This window comes from Lepidothrix coronata, unplaced genomic scaffold (genome assembly GCF_001604755.1).
Source record: "Lepidothrix coronata isolate B3197 unplaced genomic scaffold, Lepidothrix_coronata-1.0 Scaffold146, whole genome shotgun sequence".
NCBI classification, from domain to species: domain Eukaryota; kingdom Metazoa; phylum Chordata; class Aves; order Passeriformes; family Pipridae; genus Lepidothrix; species Lepidothrix coronata.
The window spans coordinates 1,981,881-1,997,140 of NW_016690326.1; the positions used below are offsets into that span (position 1 = coordinate 1,981,881).

Genomic DNA, 15,260 nt, shown 5'->3' on the forward strand with positions numbered 1-15,260 from the left:
GGGCATGTGGGATGGCTGCGGTGCTGGGAACACAGGGAGGCTCCCACGGCAGTGCTGCTGGCTTTGCTAGTCCCAGTATGGGAGGAGGGTGGGCGGGAAGGAGGGAGGGAGGGAGGGAGGGAGGGAAGCATGGGCTGATATCACTGGCAGGAGCCCAAACATCTGTGGGCAGTGGGAGAAGTTGTTATTGCCAAAAATTAAAGGGCTCTCTCCAGGGTCACTGTGGCAGGAGGGCTCCTGCTACGGGTGCCAGGGTGCCTGGTGGGCCAGGGGCACTGCCTGGCTATGCTGGGTTGACATCCTGCTGATCCCCAGCCCAGCAGCACCCCAGCACCTTGCTGGCTGCCCCTTGCTGTGCCTTGCTCAGTGACATGCTGCTGTGGCACACAGTGGGCCACCATGGACCCTGCCAACTCAGCCCTCTGGAGATGAGATCAGTGGAAGAAGCTGCCCATGACACACCTCGGTGCAGCTCTCTGCAGAGTCCAGGGTTTAGCTGTGGCATCCTCAGCATGTGCTCCACAGCACCAGCAACACGTTTGGCATATCCCCAGCACCAGCACTTGTCTGGGGCCAGGCTGAGCAGTGATAGTGCATTGAAAAGGGGGAGGATGATGGCTGTCTGTCACCTGTGGCTGCAGCTGTGGCTCCACAGGGTTTGCAGATGCACGAGCCAGAGTCATACCCTGTGGCACGGGTGCTCAGCCTTTATTGAACACCAGCTGAGCAGGGATGGCAGAAACCAGCGGCCACGGGGAGCAGCAGCCCAGGTGTGTGGTACCAGCTAGAGCCGGGTAGCACCATGTGGGAGCGGGCAAGGCGAGCCCACCCGGATGGTGGGGCTGGGCATCTCCTCGGGGTAGGAGAGCACGGGGTTGTCCAGCCCCAGCCTGGCCTTGTCCCGGGGAGGGCCCTCATGCTCCTCCCAGCCCTCGGGGCTGCGGCAGCGGTCGGTGCAGCAGAGGGTGGCCTGGGTGATGACCCGGTCGAGGGGCTGCAGCGAGTGCATCCAGGCGGGGAGGAAGTCCCAGGTCTGCAGCCATTTGGGCAGGCGGCCAGGGCTGTGCGCCTGCAGTGCGTTCACCAGCCCCACGAAGAAGAGGAGGCCGAGGAAGGGTGCGCCCACCCCCACCAGCGCCCGCCAGCCCGCCATGGAGATGCCGAAGATGAGGGAGGGCAGCAGGAGGAAGCAGATGATGAGGTATAGCACGGCGAACCAGCGGTACTTGGCCGTGCGCTCACCCAGCGCCTTGGCCATGCGGATGGGCAGGCGGGTGAAGGGCAGTGGGTACCACAGCAGGATGCCAGAGATGTTGAAGAAGAAGTGGCAGAGAGCAATCTGTAGGAATAGCATCCTGGTTGGGCTAGGCACGTGGGCTTCCCCCAGCCCCTGGCCTGCCCAGTGCCCTCAGCCAGAGCAGCTGTGGCCCCAGGCTGCACGTACCTGGAAGGAGCTGGCCAGCTTGTCCCCTGGGCTGGCCAGGGCAGCCAGGATGGCAGTGGTGGTGGTACCAATGTTGGAGCCCAGGGTCAGCGGGTAGGCGCGCTCAATGCTGATCACTCCCAGACCTGTGGGAGAGGCACCCCATCCCGCCCCATTGTTCCTTGCCAGAGCCATCCCCACATTCTCTCAAGGAGGCACAGCTCCTTTCATCCCTGTGAGTGCCATAGCACCCCCAGGCCATCACAGCAGGGACCAGCACTTGGCAGGGGACCAAGCATGGCTGGGACTCACCAATCAGGGGTGTGATGGCTGATGTGAAGACAGAGCTGCTTTGCACCACGAAGGTCATCCCAGCACCCACCACCATGGCGAAGTACCCAGTGAGCCAGCTGAGAGGGTGTGGGAGGTCTGCCACGGCATGGCCATGGGCACAAGTGTGGACACAAACATGGGCATGGACACATCAGTTAGGAGCAGCCCAGAGCTCCTACATGGTGCTGGGGAGAGGCTGTGGGGCCACGCTCTAGGTATGGGGTCAGGCTTGGGTATGGGGCCAGCCCAGTGGCTGGGGAAAGAGGAAGGGGACACCCGGAGGCCATGACAGCCATAAGCAGAGTGGGGATCAGAGACAGGCAGGGGACATGTGGGACAGGCAGGGACAGAGGTCAGGGACAACCAGGGATAGGTCTGAGGATGGCAGGTGGGAATGAGGATGGGCGGCCATGTGGCAGATGGTCCCCATCCTACTCACCAGTGTTGATGACCTTCTGGATGGCTTTGGCCACCTGCCCCTTGAGCAGGGAGTTGAGGAGTTTGACGAGGAGGATGAGGCAGGTGCAGAGCACGACGAGAGACCCAGCCAGCAGCACCAGCCCCACGGCCAGGTCGGGCAGTGGTGTGTCAGTGAAGAGATGCTCGCCTGCCCCACAGCATGGCTGGGCGAGGGGCTGGGGCTGGCCCGGCCCCGCTCACAAACCTGCCCCCGCAGACAGCCCCACACCTGGACCCCAGCCCCAACATCTCCTAGCCCTGCCCCACACCATGGATCCAGCACTGCTCCATCCCACGTACAGCCCCCTAGCCCTGCCTGCATCTCCCCAGCCCCATGTCCTGCGCCCCAGCCCTGCCCAAGCTTCCCGCACCCACTCACACTTCTGCCTGGTGACATTGTGGAGGATCTCGATGCCTTTAGTGCTGCAGTGCCCAGGGGCTGTGCAGTTCGGGGGGGGCCCAAGCCCCACAGCAGCCATCTGCAGGGAGAGGGTGTGCTGCAGCTGGCTCCACAGTGTCCTCAGCCAGCCCCTCCCCACCCCTCCTCCATGGGATTGTTTGGTGGCCCCAGCAGGGCCACGGACCCCTCACCTGTGGGGATGTAGGGCCACACCAGACACGGATGAGGCTCCGGTTGCGCAGGCTCTCATCCCCTGTTGCAATGCCGGTGATCACCGACTTGTCCAGCTGAAACAATAGACATTGGTTTGGTGAGGGCCCTTGGGGGCTAACAGCACTCAGAGCTTGGGGACATCTTCACTGGGATTGGGACACCACTGCCAGCCTGGGGACACTTGGATACAACCACCGCCAAAGGGACACCAATGCTGAGGGACCACTACCAGCCTGGGGACACCACGCTGCTGAACACAACAGCCGAGGAGACCTGGATGATGAGCTTGGTGAACGGCTCTGTGATGATCTTCAGCAGGTCAGGGGCATCCTTCCCGCTGCGGATGTTGAAGGTGGCCACAACCAGGCGGGTGACATGGTGCAGGTACCCACTCACCACCTCCAGTGGCAGCAGGACCAGCACCGACAGCCAGTTGAAGCAGTCGTGCACCGTGGCACCGGCAAAGGCTCTGTGGGAGTGGAGGAGCCCATTGGCATGGGATGGCTGTGGGGAGCAGCCCCCAGCCCCCCCCCAAGTGTCCTCTGACCCAAGCAGCCCTCACCGTTTGAACTCACTGCGGTCACCGGCCTGCATGAGGGCCACGATGGTGTTGGTGACGGAGGTCCCGATGTTGGAGCCCATGATGATGGGGATGGCAGAGCGCACCTCCAGCACTGGGGACAGAGAGACCCTGTGCCTCGCATGGCTCTGCTCAGGATTACCCCATCCAGCCACCCTGTCCCCCAGCCTTAGGTCCCCAGGAACCTTGTGGCACACTCACACCCTGAGGAGACCATGCTGACAATGATGGAGGTGGAGGTGGAGGAGCTCTGCACCAGCACAGTTACCAGGATGCCCACCACCAGCCCAGCCACCGGGTTGGAGAGGATGGCGTTGTCCTTGAAGATGTCCCCTGCCACCTTGCCTGCAAAAGAATGTGAGCAGCAGTCTGCTGGCACTGCAGGTGCCACCAGACTCCAAGGAGTCCCTGCCACCCTACTACCTCCAGCCAACTGGAAGGCAGAGCTGAGCACGTCCAGGGAGCACACAAAGAGGTACAAGAAGCCAAACATCAGGGGCACCTTGAGAAGGGAGACACAGATGGACTGGACCCTGGCCCAGCACCCGAGCTCTGTGCAAGACAAGAGAGAATGTTAAATGCCTGCTGTGGCATGACCCTGGCTCCCTGGCCTCCCACAGCCCTACACCATCCTCCTGGCCCCCGGCAGCACAGGGCTCATCCCCAGCTATGCCACCACTCCCTGGGTCCCCTCCATCTCCTCTCACCCTGGAGTGCCTTGTGCCAATTGCTTCCATTGTCTCTCAGCTCTTCCTACGTCACCCCAGAGAGCTGAGTGTTGCCCCACACTCCTCTCCCCATCCTGGCACCCCACACTCCTGGTACTCCAAGCTCCCCTGGGTGTCTCCAGCAGGACTCTGGAGTGTTCCCCAACCGAGGTGCTCTATGCCCACCACTCACAGGGTCTCACCTGGCTTCTGCAGCTCGTCCAAGCCCAGACGGGGCCCCTGCCAGGGCAGCACATCCAGCTCGTAGCGCTCCCTGCCCTCGCGCAGGCGCCCCGGGGAGCCGGGGCAGGGGAAGCCATGGTCAGGGCAGGGCACAGGACCAACGGTGAAGGGGCAGGTGTGGGCACCCGGCAGCCGATGCAGAGCTGGGAAGAGGGGTCACCCACATTACAGCCCCGCCCTTGTGGTGACCCCCCTGCAGCACTGCCTGGGCCAGGATCTGGCCAGAAGCAGAGCTGAGCCTGGTGAGGTGAGGAAGAGGAAGAGGAAGGCTGGGGGCACCTACCTTGGGGGCTGGGGCAGTAGGCAAACTGGGGCCCATGAACCACCCTTCCTCCCCGCACTGGGCAGTGGGGCAGGACCGGGCTCTCCCTCCGGTAGGGCAGCATCACTCCTGTTGAGGCTGAGCAGAGGTGGCCGCGCGTCACCACGGCTGTGCTACACTGACTGCCACATCCCCCCGAATCCCTGAAGTACTGGCACCACTGAGGAGCACCATTCCATCACTCAATGGTCCCTTGGGCCACCAGCCACTGCTGTACCACCCCAGCGATCTCCCAGGGGATGCAGGAAGGGGACTCCTCCTGCCCAGGGCCCAGCTCACCTGAGGCTGGTTGGGCACTCAGGGCAGAGCCGTGTCCACATGCCGCATCCACGCGTCCCTCCAGCGAAGTGGCCTGTGGGGCACCACGGCCCTTTATACACACGCCAAGAGCAAAGTCTAAGGAGCCCCGTGTTGCCCCTCGCCTCCGCTCGATGCTCACCTCCTCCCCAGAAATTCCTGTAGTTAATGGGTAACCCGTCCGCATCCCACGTCTGCTGCGGCCCTGGAGCGGGATGGGGCACGCGGCCCTGGGGTACCCGGCACTTCTCGCCTCGCCTGCCCGAAGCCTGGGCGAGTGGCAGCTGCTGCAGTGAGGAGCAAACCTGGGGCAGTGCTGGAGCCCGGTGCCCGAGGGGTGATGCCGGAGCACCCTCAGCTCTCCATCTTTCGGTGCCAGGTGCTTCATCCACTGCACGAGAGCAGGAGGAGAAGGGCTTGGTGCTAGTGCTGCCAGGGCATCCCAAACCAGAGTTGAGCCCAGCATGCATCCACCATCCTCAGAGCCATCGGAGCATCAGCCCAGCGCAGGACGTCCTCACCCCCAGGGCACTGGTGGTGGGTGACGTCAACACCAGAACGATCCGTGTTCTGTCACTGGTGTGATGGTGGCACGCAGCCCAGCTCAGCCCGGCAGCACTGTGAGGGCAGTGCATCTTCCTGGCATGTCTGATGCCAGGGTGGGCAGGAGCGGAGCGACACCACCACTGCCGTCACCACCTCCTCGATGCTGTTTATGATTACCTGCTGCTTATGCACCTCCAGCCAAGTTTCCATCCACCCACAGGACACCCAGCTGGCTCATGTCCACATCTGTCTGCAGGAGAGACAGGGGACAAATGCCCCTCCAGCCCCAGTGCCTGAGGCAGTAGGCACAGAGAGACCGCATGGCTGGCTGCCACATCCCATTTCCCCAGGATCAGGCACTCCCAGGACCCATCGCCATGGATGACCCAGGTGCAATTGTATGAAAGCAGAAAGGGAAGATTCCTTGAGTACTCCAGGGCACTCAGGGACAGGCTGGGGACATTCCTGCCATTCCTGGAGCATCACTGAACCTCCTCCATTGAGTCACAGGCTGATAGAGCTGAATGCCCAGGAAGAGCCACAGCAGGGGACATGTCCTGCCTCTTCAGGGCCTGGGGACCCTTCTGCCCAGGGGGTGCAGCCAGTGGGCAGAAGGCTGGTGTCCGCACTTGCCCCATGCCCGGGGGCTCTTGGCCAGCTGCCCCCACAATCATTAACCTGGTGAGGCCCTGGCAGCTCTGGCTGTCACTTATTGACAGGGTTGAGGCTGAAGTCCTTGGTCATGCCGGCCCTACAGCTTCCCCTACTCCGTCAGCAGTGCTGGGAAAACAAGCTCCTGGCACTGCCCCTTGCTGCCAGTCTAGGTGGCACTGAAGTTGAGGGCTGGCCCAAGCTCTGCCCTGGTCCCAGGAGGGTTCTCTGGGGTACAGGAAGGTTAGAGGGACATTGCTGCTGGGAAAAGCATCATCTGGCCTTAGCCACAGAGGAACGAAAGGAATGCACATCCAGGCAATGCTCTTTATTTCCCCCAGTTTCACACCACAGACAGAACTAAGCAGCACCACGGAGACACAGGGGGGCTCTGACTGGGGCTGTGGGACCACAGCTGGCTGTGGCACCATGGGGCTGGGTGGCCTTGCCCCCATCCCTGGGCAAGCCTGGGAACCCTGGACCACCCCTCTGCCTCTGGCCAGACAGTGGTGATGGAGCGGTTACCGAAGGCACAGCCAGGAAGGGCCCTGGCACACACAGATGCTGGGGGGATCTCCTGGCTGCTGTTGGGGGGTTGTCTCTATTGCAGACTGTGTCTGAGATCACTGGGGACACCAGGCTGCTGGGCATGGGGACCTGCAGGACTGGCAGAGCCGGGCTCAAGGCTACAGCCCAGTACATCTGTTGGCAAGAATGACAGGATGGGCACATGCTGGTCACCTGCACACCAGGCTGAGGTGCTCAGCACCCAGAGGTGCTGCATTCCTCAGACACCAGGCAGACCTGTCCCTGAGGCTGAGCACCCTCAGCCCCAGCTGGGATGGGGCAGGGGGTCTATGGGGATTTGCTCCTGTAGGTTGCTTCAGCAGCCACCCACATAGGGTCTCTGGCGGGGAGAAGTGAGGCTTTTTTGGCACAACCTTCTAGCTCTGCCTCTGTCTGCCCAGGGCAGGAACCATGTGCCCTCCTCCACAGCAGAGCTACTGTGGCAGGATCAGGCCACACTCAGGCAATGCAGACAGTATCGACCTGCCCAGGGCACAGGCTGGCAGGGCCATGCTCACCCTCCCCCAGAAGGGTGGACCCACGCATGAAAGGGACAGCCCTGTTTCCACAGGGCCAGGGACTGGATCTGACTCTCAGCTCCAGGCACATGTCATCCTGACCCTGCCTGCTTCTGAACCAGAGTTCAGGGCTGGAGCCTGCCTTGAAACCCCACTCACCCTCTCTATCCTACACACCCTTCAGCTGGAAGGGTGCTTTCCCCACCCAAATGGTGAGTGGGGCTGTGGCAGCCCGGCACAGGCAGGATGTGCTGGGTAGGCAGCTCTGCCACAGGCAGAGGCACTGGGCAGGATAGTGCCAGGCATGCACAAGATGTTGCAAAGTGCTTTGCAGCAGGGGTTCAAACTATGTACAGGACTCCCTTGATGTGCACCAGGATGCGACCCCACAGAGGGGCATGGCAGCTGCTCAGCCACTCACAGCGACACGACACGACAGTTTGGGACAGGACGTGGATGAATCTGTGGTCCAGGCAGTGTCGGCGGTGCAGGGCAGGGGCTGGTCAGACCCCATGTTGAACCCTGGCATGGCCTGGGGGTACTACACATCAGGTGGGGATGTGCAGCAGGACTCGTCAGAACTTGTGGTCGAATGAAGGCTGAGCCAGTGCAGGCTCTGCAGGCTGGGGATGGCTGCTTCCCTCAGAGCTTGGGTGGGCAGCACAGGGTTGATTCGACCCTTCACAGGCACTGTCATCCTGCACGGGCAGCTGGAGGAAGTCAGGCAGGACCAGGTCCTCCTTGGAGAGCAGCCCACGCTGGTCGTTGGCCCGGCAGCTCTGGGCACGGTTCAGTAGCTCCACCAGTCCTGAGAAAATGCAGGTCATGCACCTGAGCCCAGCACTGGGGGTTTGTCCTAACACCTCGGCTGCCCTCTCCACCTGATATGACCCTGAACATGTGCCAGGCACAGCACCTGCACCTTTTCCCTGCTCCATGCCAGCACCCATGGGACCCTGCACCCATCCCCAGCACACCAGGAGCCCTGCATCCCTCACCCTGTGTTTTGCCCCAGCCCCTCAGGTTTCCGACATGCCAGGACTCACCTTCCAGGTCATACGTGCGGCGGTTGAGATTCATGGTGGCTGAAGACCGTGGCCGGGAGAAGGAGGAGGGCATCTCCCACCGTGTGTCGGGCTCTGCTCCTGTTGGGCTTCCCTCCTGCCATGAGCAGCCCAGGTCTCAGCCATGGGGCAAGGAGGTGGCACTCCCCCCATCTCATATTCCAATTGCCTTCCCACAGCCTGGCTCCCACCTCAGCACCTGCTGCCCAGCCCTGCAGCATGTGCCAGGGCCCACCTTCCCCACGGACCACAGCACCAGCTGTGTGGGCATCTCTGGACCAGGGTTGGTGGGATCTTAAGCTCACCTCACTTCGGAGCGGAGAAGGGGCAGCTGCAGCCTCTGTGCTCTCCATCACTCGCACGTCTGCAAGGGAAGTGATGCTCAGCGCCCCATCCCAGCATCCTGATCCTGGCCTGGCCAGTGACAGGATGGAGCCCATCCCAGGTAGCAGGAGCCATGGCCACCAGAAAGCAGCCTAGCCCTGTGAGCACTCTGCAGGGTGGCATGGCTTGAGGTGACATAGTTTGGGAGGGAGGACATTTTACCTGCTGGCGTTTCCAGGACGAGTTTCTGAGCAGACACTGTGCTGACCAGCTTCTCCAGGTCCAGGGCAGCCAGCTCGCCTTGCTGCAAAAGGAACAGCGAGCTGGCATCACACTCACTGTGGCACGGCAAAGGCAGCCAGGCTGAAGACCTGCGAGCTCCCCGGCCAGAGCCCGCTGGCTCACGGGGCACCACACCACCGGTCCCTCCCAGCCCACAGTGGGATGTCATGGCCTGTCCCAAAAATGGGGATTCTATGAGCCCACAGGCTGCCCCCAGCACAGACTGCTGCTCCCCACCACCTAGTCACAGGCAGAAGCCCTTGTCCCAAGCCCCAGACCTGTGGTTCCCCCCATCAAAGGGGCTGGGGCCATGTCCCCCGAGCCTCACCCGCCGCAGCAGCGCCTGCTCCATCCTCACACCGTACTTCCCCAGCACGGGCTGCAACGCTTCCCGGATGCGCTTGGTTGACTTCGCTGTGATGCGGATGGTCTTACTGAGGGAGGAGATTTCCAGGCTAAAGAGGGGGAGAAAAGGCTGTGACAGGCAGGGGCAGAGCCAGGGCATTCGGGACTGCATGGGGGACTGGGTGTGGGCCACCGTAGGTGGCCACACGTGATGTGGACTGTACCCATGTGGGCAAGAGCATCAGCACTGAAACTCTCACTCACTCAAAGCTTATCCTGTTCTCCAGCTTCACCTCCTGGTCTGCCAACACGGAGCACTCCTGATCCAGCACCAGTGCTTTCTGCAAGAGCCAAACCATCAAGAGAGAGCCAGTAGAGCGGCACATGGTCCCAGCATGGGGATGGTCTGCCTGGCAGGGATCCTACTCCCCGCAGCCTGATTTACCTGCTCGTTCCCCACCAGGTAGACCTTGATGTCAGGGAGGCTGAAGCCACGCTTCTCACATATCCCTGCCAGCATGTCGCGGATGGAGTGGCCAGGCCGGACCGAGGCCAGCGAGGCCGTGCCATCGGGCAGGTACACACAGCAGTACTTCATGGCCTTGGCTGGCAGCTCTGCCTCACTGCCCCCCAGGCTCTTCCGTTGGCCCTGGGTGAGGGATGTGACAGGATGAGCCCGACCAGTGGCACTGTAATACCATGGGGTTGGTGCGGTGACAACTCACCTCTGTCCAGGGGCTGGTGGCTGTGCTGGCCGAGGAGAGGAAGCCCAGGTCCAGGCTGGCTGAGGAGTTGAGTGAGCCCTGGGATTCCCGCCACACCATGGTGCTCCTGCCGCCTTCTCCCCCCTCTAGGACAGACAGAGGGACAGTGGTGGGAACCCTTCAGGGGTGGTGTGGCCCCTCTGTCTTGCTCAGCACAGCACCTACCTGCCCAGGAGGGCTCCCGCCGCTCTGCCCTCCTGAAGGACCGTCGGGGGCTGTGGTTGGCACCACTGCCCGCTGTCTCCACACCCAGTGGAAGGGACTTGCCCGGCTTCAGCTTCGACTTCTGGGGTGAATTGAGCAGCATCTCAGCATGAGGACATCCAAGGTTTCCCTTGCCTTTCCCTGGTCCCCTGACTGCTTGTCTTGTCCTCAGCCTGGGGCTGGGTTTGGTCTGAGCAGCAGGGAAGAGACCCAGCATTGAAGGGACATGTCCTCCTTCCCCCCCACTCACCTTGCTGAGCTCAGGAGGGGGGCTGCTGCTGCGGGAGTGCGGCCGCAGGTCAGGCAGGGGCTGACCCTGGCTCTCTGCCCGCAGGCAGGCCTGGTAGAGCGGGGATTTCACAAAGCGTGTGTAGCTGTCAAACTTCATCAGGTTAAAGATCTGGAAAGGGAGGATGCAAGTGCCTAAGACCCCTGCCTGCCTACACCTTGCTCTGGCCACTGCCCTGTGGCACGGCTCCATGGTGAAAGCAGTGGGGTGATATGTGGGATGGTCCTGGAGCCCTCCCCAGTCCTGCAGGTGGAGCACAGGTGCTGCCCATACCTGGAGCTGCTGGATGCGAAACATGTCTGGGGAGGGGGTGGCCAGCATGTCCTCCCCAATCCAGGCCTGTTTGTCAATGTTCACAGGACTGACTGAGTGGCTGGAGAGGAACTCATCGTAGATCCGCCGTGCCTCCTGGGCCAGCTGGGGGAACAGGGGGGTCAGGCTGAGACCAAGAATCCCCTCCTTACTGCCACCCTTGGCTCACCCCTGCAGTCACCTGAGCCCTCAGGAATCAACCTTCTCCTGGGACCAGCTCAGTACTTGGACTTCAGGGCCAAGCTCTTGGCACAACACGCCAGTCCCTCTGCAGAGGTACAACCTGAGGGAGGAACCATCCCCCGTGGTTGCCTGGCTCTGTTCCCATGATCCCCAATCCAGCTCTGCCCTTCATCTCTTCTGTCCCTCCAGCAGCACTGGCCACCCCCTGGCCACCCTGGGCTGGGGAAGCACATCCTGCTCCATGGGGCAGGTATCCCAGCTATAGCTTTTCTGATGTACACCAAATCCATCTGCTTATTCCTCCTGCAAGAGCCCCCAACCTGCTTAGCCCCCCAGAACAGGCTGGACAGCTCTGCCCAGGTCCCTCCCAGCAGCTGGGTGACCCAGACTGCACAGAGACTGTACCTTCTGCGTGTCACTGGCTGGGATCTGCTGGAAGCGCTCACATGCCTGCCAGAAGTAGACGTTTTCAGCGCTGAACTCCTTCTTGAGGAACTCCTGTGGGGCAGAGAGAGCTGCTGGCCTGGTGGCACCGTGGCTGTGGGACAGTTGGTGGCCAACAGTGGACGGGAGTGGGGACCAAGTCCTGGGCTGTGGCACTCACAGTGAAGTAGGTGACGGCCACATGGTCCTGCAGCAGCGTCTCGAAGGATTCAGCCCAGCTGACCACAGACCCCTGTGTGGAGCCACAGGTGGCTGGTGCTGGCAGGCTGTTCACACTGTGGTTGCTGCCACGGGCCCTGGAGGCATTTAACTCTGAGAGAGAAAAAGGGTCAGTCCTGGCTGTCTCCCTGTCCCCCAGAGTCACTCCCCAGCACCAGCAGCCTTCTGTGTCTGCAGCAAGCTCATCCGCCCCATCCTTATCAGAGCTGGTTAGCCCTCAGGAAGGGAACACGAGGAGCATCACAGTAGCATCCTCGGAGGATTGAGCACCATGATGCCACAGCTGGCACCTCCAGGCACGACAGCTCTCCCTGACAGTGCTGGCAGTCCTCCCGCCCCCCCCCCGCCCCCGGTGGGGTGTCACCGTGACTCCACCTGTGACTCATTTCCCAGGGGAAGGCACCCACCCAGGAGGGAAACCAGGGTGGAAGGGACATGGAAAGCATAAAGGCACAGAGGGAACTTGGAAGATGGACAGAGGTGCCTGAACTCACCTCCTCTATTCCTCTGTCCATGACGAGGGACAAACCCAGCAAGTGGAGGGCACAGAAAGTGTCACCTCAGCTCCTAATCCTAAGGAAACCCTCCCTAGGGGAAACCCAGGGTGACCACGTATTCAAAAAGATGGAAGTTCCCAGGGGCAACCCCGGCTTTTGAACTGGTTGGACTGGTGAGCAACTGGAAGCAAGGGGTCATTTGCAACAGAACCATTTGCAACGGAAGCAGTGCTCTCCAGGCAAAGCTGACAGAAATGGAGGTGTGTCAGGCTGCTGCTTTGCCAGGCTCCCCACCCTTCTCCTGTCTAAAGCACGGGTAACTGGGGTCGAGATGGCCATCTCAAATGGACCATCTGAGATACCCAGTTCACAGTGAGACAGACAGAGAGACAGACTCCCTTAGGAAACCCAGGGATGGCTGGTGCCCAGTTCTGCTTGTCCTGGAAGCCCCTCAGCACCCAAAGGTGCCAGCTGAGCAGCCATAGGGATGGACAGGCACAACAGCGCTATGCAGGAGGGATGGGGGGGTACGGACAGTCCCGGCATTGCAGGCCTGGCCATGCACCCGCCCATGGCATAGCCTGTGCTGCCACAGAACCTGGCAGTGGGCTGGCTGTGCGCTTCCCCCTCCCCTGAAGATGATGTTGGCCTCCCGTTCCAGGGTAAGAGCAGCCTTACCTCCATCCGACACAGCTGGGCCCTGGGGGGTGGAAAGAAGAGAGGTGAGAGTCTGCCAGCCTGGTGGAGAGGTGCCCAGGCAGGCAGCAGCTTCAGGGCAAGCCCAGTCCAAAACAGGAGCAGTCCCAAAACATGGGATCCTGGCAGAGGCAGGACACAGGGCTCCCAAATCATAGGCAGTGAGTAAGGATAGGGGGTTGCAAGGGGTGCACAGCTTTTCTACCACCTCCCCATGCCCTGGGGCCAGGCCAGCAATTGGGAAAGGGCAGATGGTATCAGATGTAACCCTGCCACCTCAACCAACTGGGGAGGAGAGAAGCACAGGAAGAGGAGGGGAGGAGGGGAGGGAAGGAAAGACAACCACAGCCCTAGGCAGGCAAACTGCCTGCTCCCTCCTTCCTTGGAGCCTGGAGCTACTGGAAGGCAGATGCCCAAAACCAGGGACCGGATGCTGCAAGCCCAGGACACAGCAGGACAGGGTGCCCTGCAGTACCTGCTGGGCTGCCCCAGATACCAGCTCTAGGGATGGAGTGCCCCAGGACCCACAACAAGCAGGGAGATGGGCAGAGCCACTGCAGCCAAAGCCCAGCCAAGCACTCGCTGCACGGCGCTGCCTTTCATCACCTCCTTGGGGCCACACTGAAGTGATGCCCTGACTGAAGTAGGTGCCCTTGACCTGCCCAGTGCCCCCCACCCTGCCAGCCCCACACAACTCAGCCTATCCTGCATACTCTCTGACTGTTCCCATCCCAGCCCCACACACCCCAGGAGCACTATCCCACCCCTGTCTTTCCCTGCTACCCCACGCCACATGCCACTGCCATGCCCCTTATCCCAGCCCCATGCACCCCTATCTTGCCAGCTCCTTGCTCTTCCCATCCATCCTTGCTGCCCACACTCACATAGCTCTGCCCTGCCTGTGCCACCCAGCCCTAAACACCACAGCACTGCTGACTCCTGTGCCCCATCCCTATGGGTCACTGCTTATCCATTACCCCAGTGCCACACATCTCCACTTACAGCCCTGTTCCAGCTTCATAAACCCTTGCTGCTCGTTACCCCAGCCCTGTATGTCCCTGCCTGCTACCCAGCCCCACATACTGCTGCCTGCCCCCAAACCCTTCTACATCTCTGCCTGCTTTGAATACCCAAGCCCCATCCTGCACTGCCTGCTACCCAGTCCCACACCCTCCTGCCTGCCTGTTCCCTGGCCCCATACATCCCTCTGTCTGCACAGTATCCACACCGAGATTCCTTGCCTGCCTACTATGCTTTCCATATTCTCCTGCCTGCTGGTTACCTGCTCCCATATATCCCTCTGCCTGCCCGTTATCCACTCCACACCCCCTGCCCGCCTGGTACCCAGCCCGATACAGCCCCTGCCTGCCCAGTACCCAGTCCCACACCCTCCTGCCTGCTTGTTTCCTGGCCCCATACATCCCTCTTCCTGCTCGTGCTGGGGAGGTGGGACCAGGGCTGGCATACCCTCTTTCCAGCCGATACCAAGCCCCACAGACGCCCTGCCCGCCCGGTATCGAGCCCCGCACCGCGCCGCCGGGCGGGGCAGCCCCAGGGGATGGAGACCGGCGCCCCGGGCACTCACCATGCGCCCGTTGTGGACCACCAGGAGTTTGCTCTTGCCCTGCATCCCCGGCTCGGCCCGGCGCGCTACCGGCGCGGCCCGCGGCCCCGCAGCATCCCCGGCCGGCGGCGCGGCTGTCGCTGCTCTCCCGGCCCGGCCCGGCGCTCCTGGCACTACCGCTTTCGGCTGCCACAGGAAGTGTCGCCATGGGAACCGAGACCGCAGCGGGGGGAGCGGGGCCGCCCTCCCGCCCCGCTCCGCCGGCACCGCCCCGGTGGGCACCGGCTCCAGCGCCGGGACAGGAGGCGCCGCGGCGCCGCCGCATCCCTGTCTCCATCTGCATCCACATCCGTGATCCCATCCCCATCTGCTTCCCTGTTCCCATCCTCATCCCAATCCCTATCCTCATCCTCATCCCACTCAGTCCCCATCCCTGTCCCTGTCTCCATCTGCATCCACATTCGTGACTCCATCCCCATCTGTATCCCTGTTTCCTTCCCCATCCTAGTCTCCATCTACATCTGCATCCTGTTCCCATCCCAGTCCCTTGCCCCCATCCCCATCTGTATCCACATCTGTGACCCTATCCCCATCTGCATCCTTGTTCCTTTCTCCATCCCCGTCTCCTCTCCCAGCACGGTCTGTGCTGCCTTGGGGTCACCACCCTATCACCACTCCTCCCCGAAGCCTGGAGAGCTCCTCCTGGTCATCACATCACCCCAAGGAAGGGGGGTTCAGAGGTAGGGTGGCATCAACATACCCAGCACACCCTGCCACCAGCCTATGCTGCTTGCTCTGCTCACACGGGGTTTGC

General features: G+C 61.9%; 2 protein-coding genes across 2 annotated transcripts; both read right to left on the reverse strand.

Moving 5' to 3' along the window:
* Positions 1–692: 692 nt before the first annotated feature.
* Positions 693–5,627, reverse strand: SLC34A1 (solute carrier family 34 member 1). Its single transcript, XM_017828233.1, has 15 exons — positions 5,499–5,627; positions 5,120–5,368; positions 4,960–5,032; positions 4,642–4,758; positions 4,319–4,501; positions 3,832–3,960; positions 3,610–3,753; positions 3,391–3,502; positions 3,102–3,297; positions 2,807–2,902; positions 2,595–2,694; positions 2,196–2,363; positions 1,736–1,852; positions 1,445–1,569; positions 693–1,339 (listed from the first exon to the last, which is right to left on the reverse strand). The coding sequence occupies exons 1-15, from the start codon at positions 5,610–5,612 to the stop codon at positions 785–787; spliced, it is 2,478 nt and encodes an 825-aa protein (XP_017683722.1). The 5' UTR covers positions 5,613–5,627; the 3' UTR covers positions 693–784.
* Positions 5,628–6,503: 876 nt separating this feature from the next.
* Positions 6,504–14,512, reverse strand: RGS14 (regulator of G-protein signaling 14). Its single transcript, XM_017828071.1, has 15 exons — positions 14,468–14,512; positions 12,865–12,886; positions 11,631–11,782; positions 11,432–11,524; positions 10,805–10,948; positions 10,493–10,642; positions 10,204–10,324; positions 10,000–10,124; positions 9,720–9,923; positions 9,539–9,615; positions 9,258–9,384; positions 8,870–8,951; positions 8,629–8,687; positions 8,306–8,420; positions 6,504–8,067 (listed from the first exon to the last, which is right to left on the reverse strand). Exons 1-15 carry the CDS (start codon positions 14,510–14,512, stop codon positions 7,835–7,837), a joined length of 1,749 nt encoding a protein of 582 aa, XP_017683560.1. The 3' UTR covers positions 6,504–7,834.
* Between the last annotated feature and the right edge of the window lie 748 nt (positions 14,513–15,260).

Coding starts and splice junctions, on each gene's coding strand:
- SLC34A1 (XM_017828233.1), bottom strand. CDS start 5,612: ATGCACTGCCCTCACAGTGCTGCCGGGCTGAGCTGGGCTGCGTGCCAC. Junction 4,759..4,959: donor GAGTGCCCAACCAGCCTCAG/GTGAGCTGGGCC, acceptor ACCTCTGCTCAG/CCTCAACAGGAGTGATGCTG. Junction 2,695..2,806: donor GTGGCCCTACATCCCCACAG/GTGAGGGGTCCG, acceptor CTCTCCCTGCAG/ATGGCTGCTGTGGGGCTTGG.
- RGS14 (XM_017828071.1), bottom strand. CDS start 14,512: ATGCAGGGCAAGAGCAAACTCCTGGTGGTCCACAACGGGCGCATG. Junction 12,887..14,467: donor TGGTCCACAACGGGCGCATG/GTGAGTGCCCGG, acceptor TCCACCCCCCAG/GGCCCAGCTGTGTCGGATGG. Junction 10,643..10,804: donor TTCGCATCCAGCAGCTCCAG/GTATGGGCAGCA, acceptor CTCCCTTTCCAG/ATCTTTAACCTGATGAAGTT.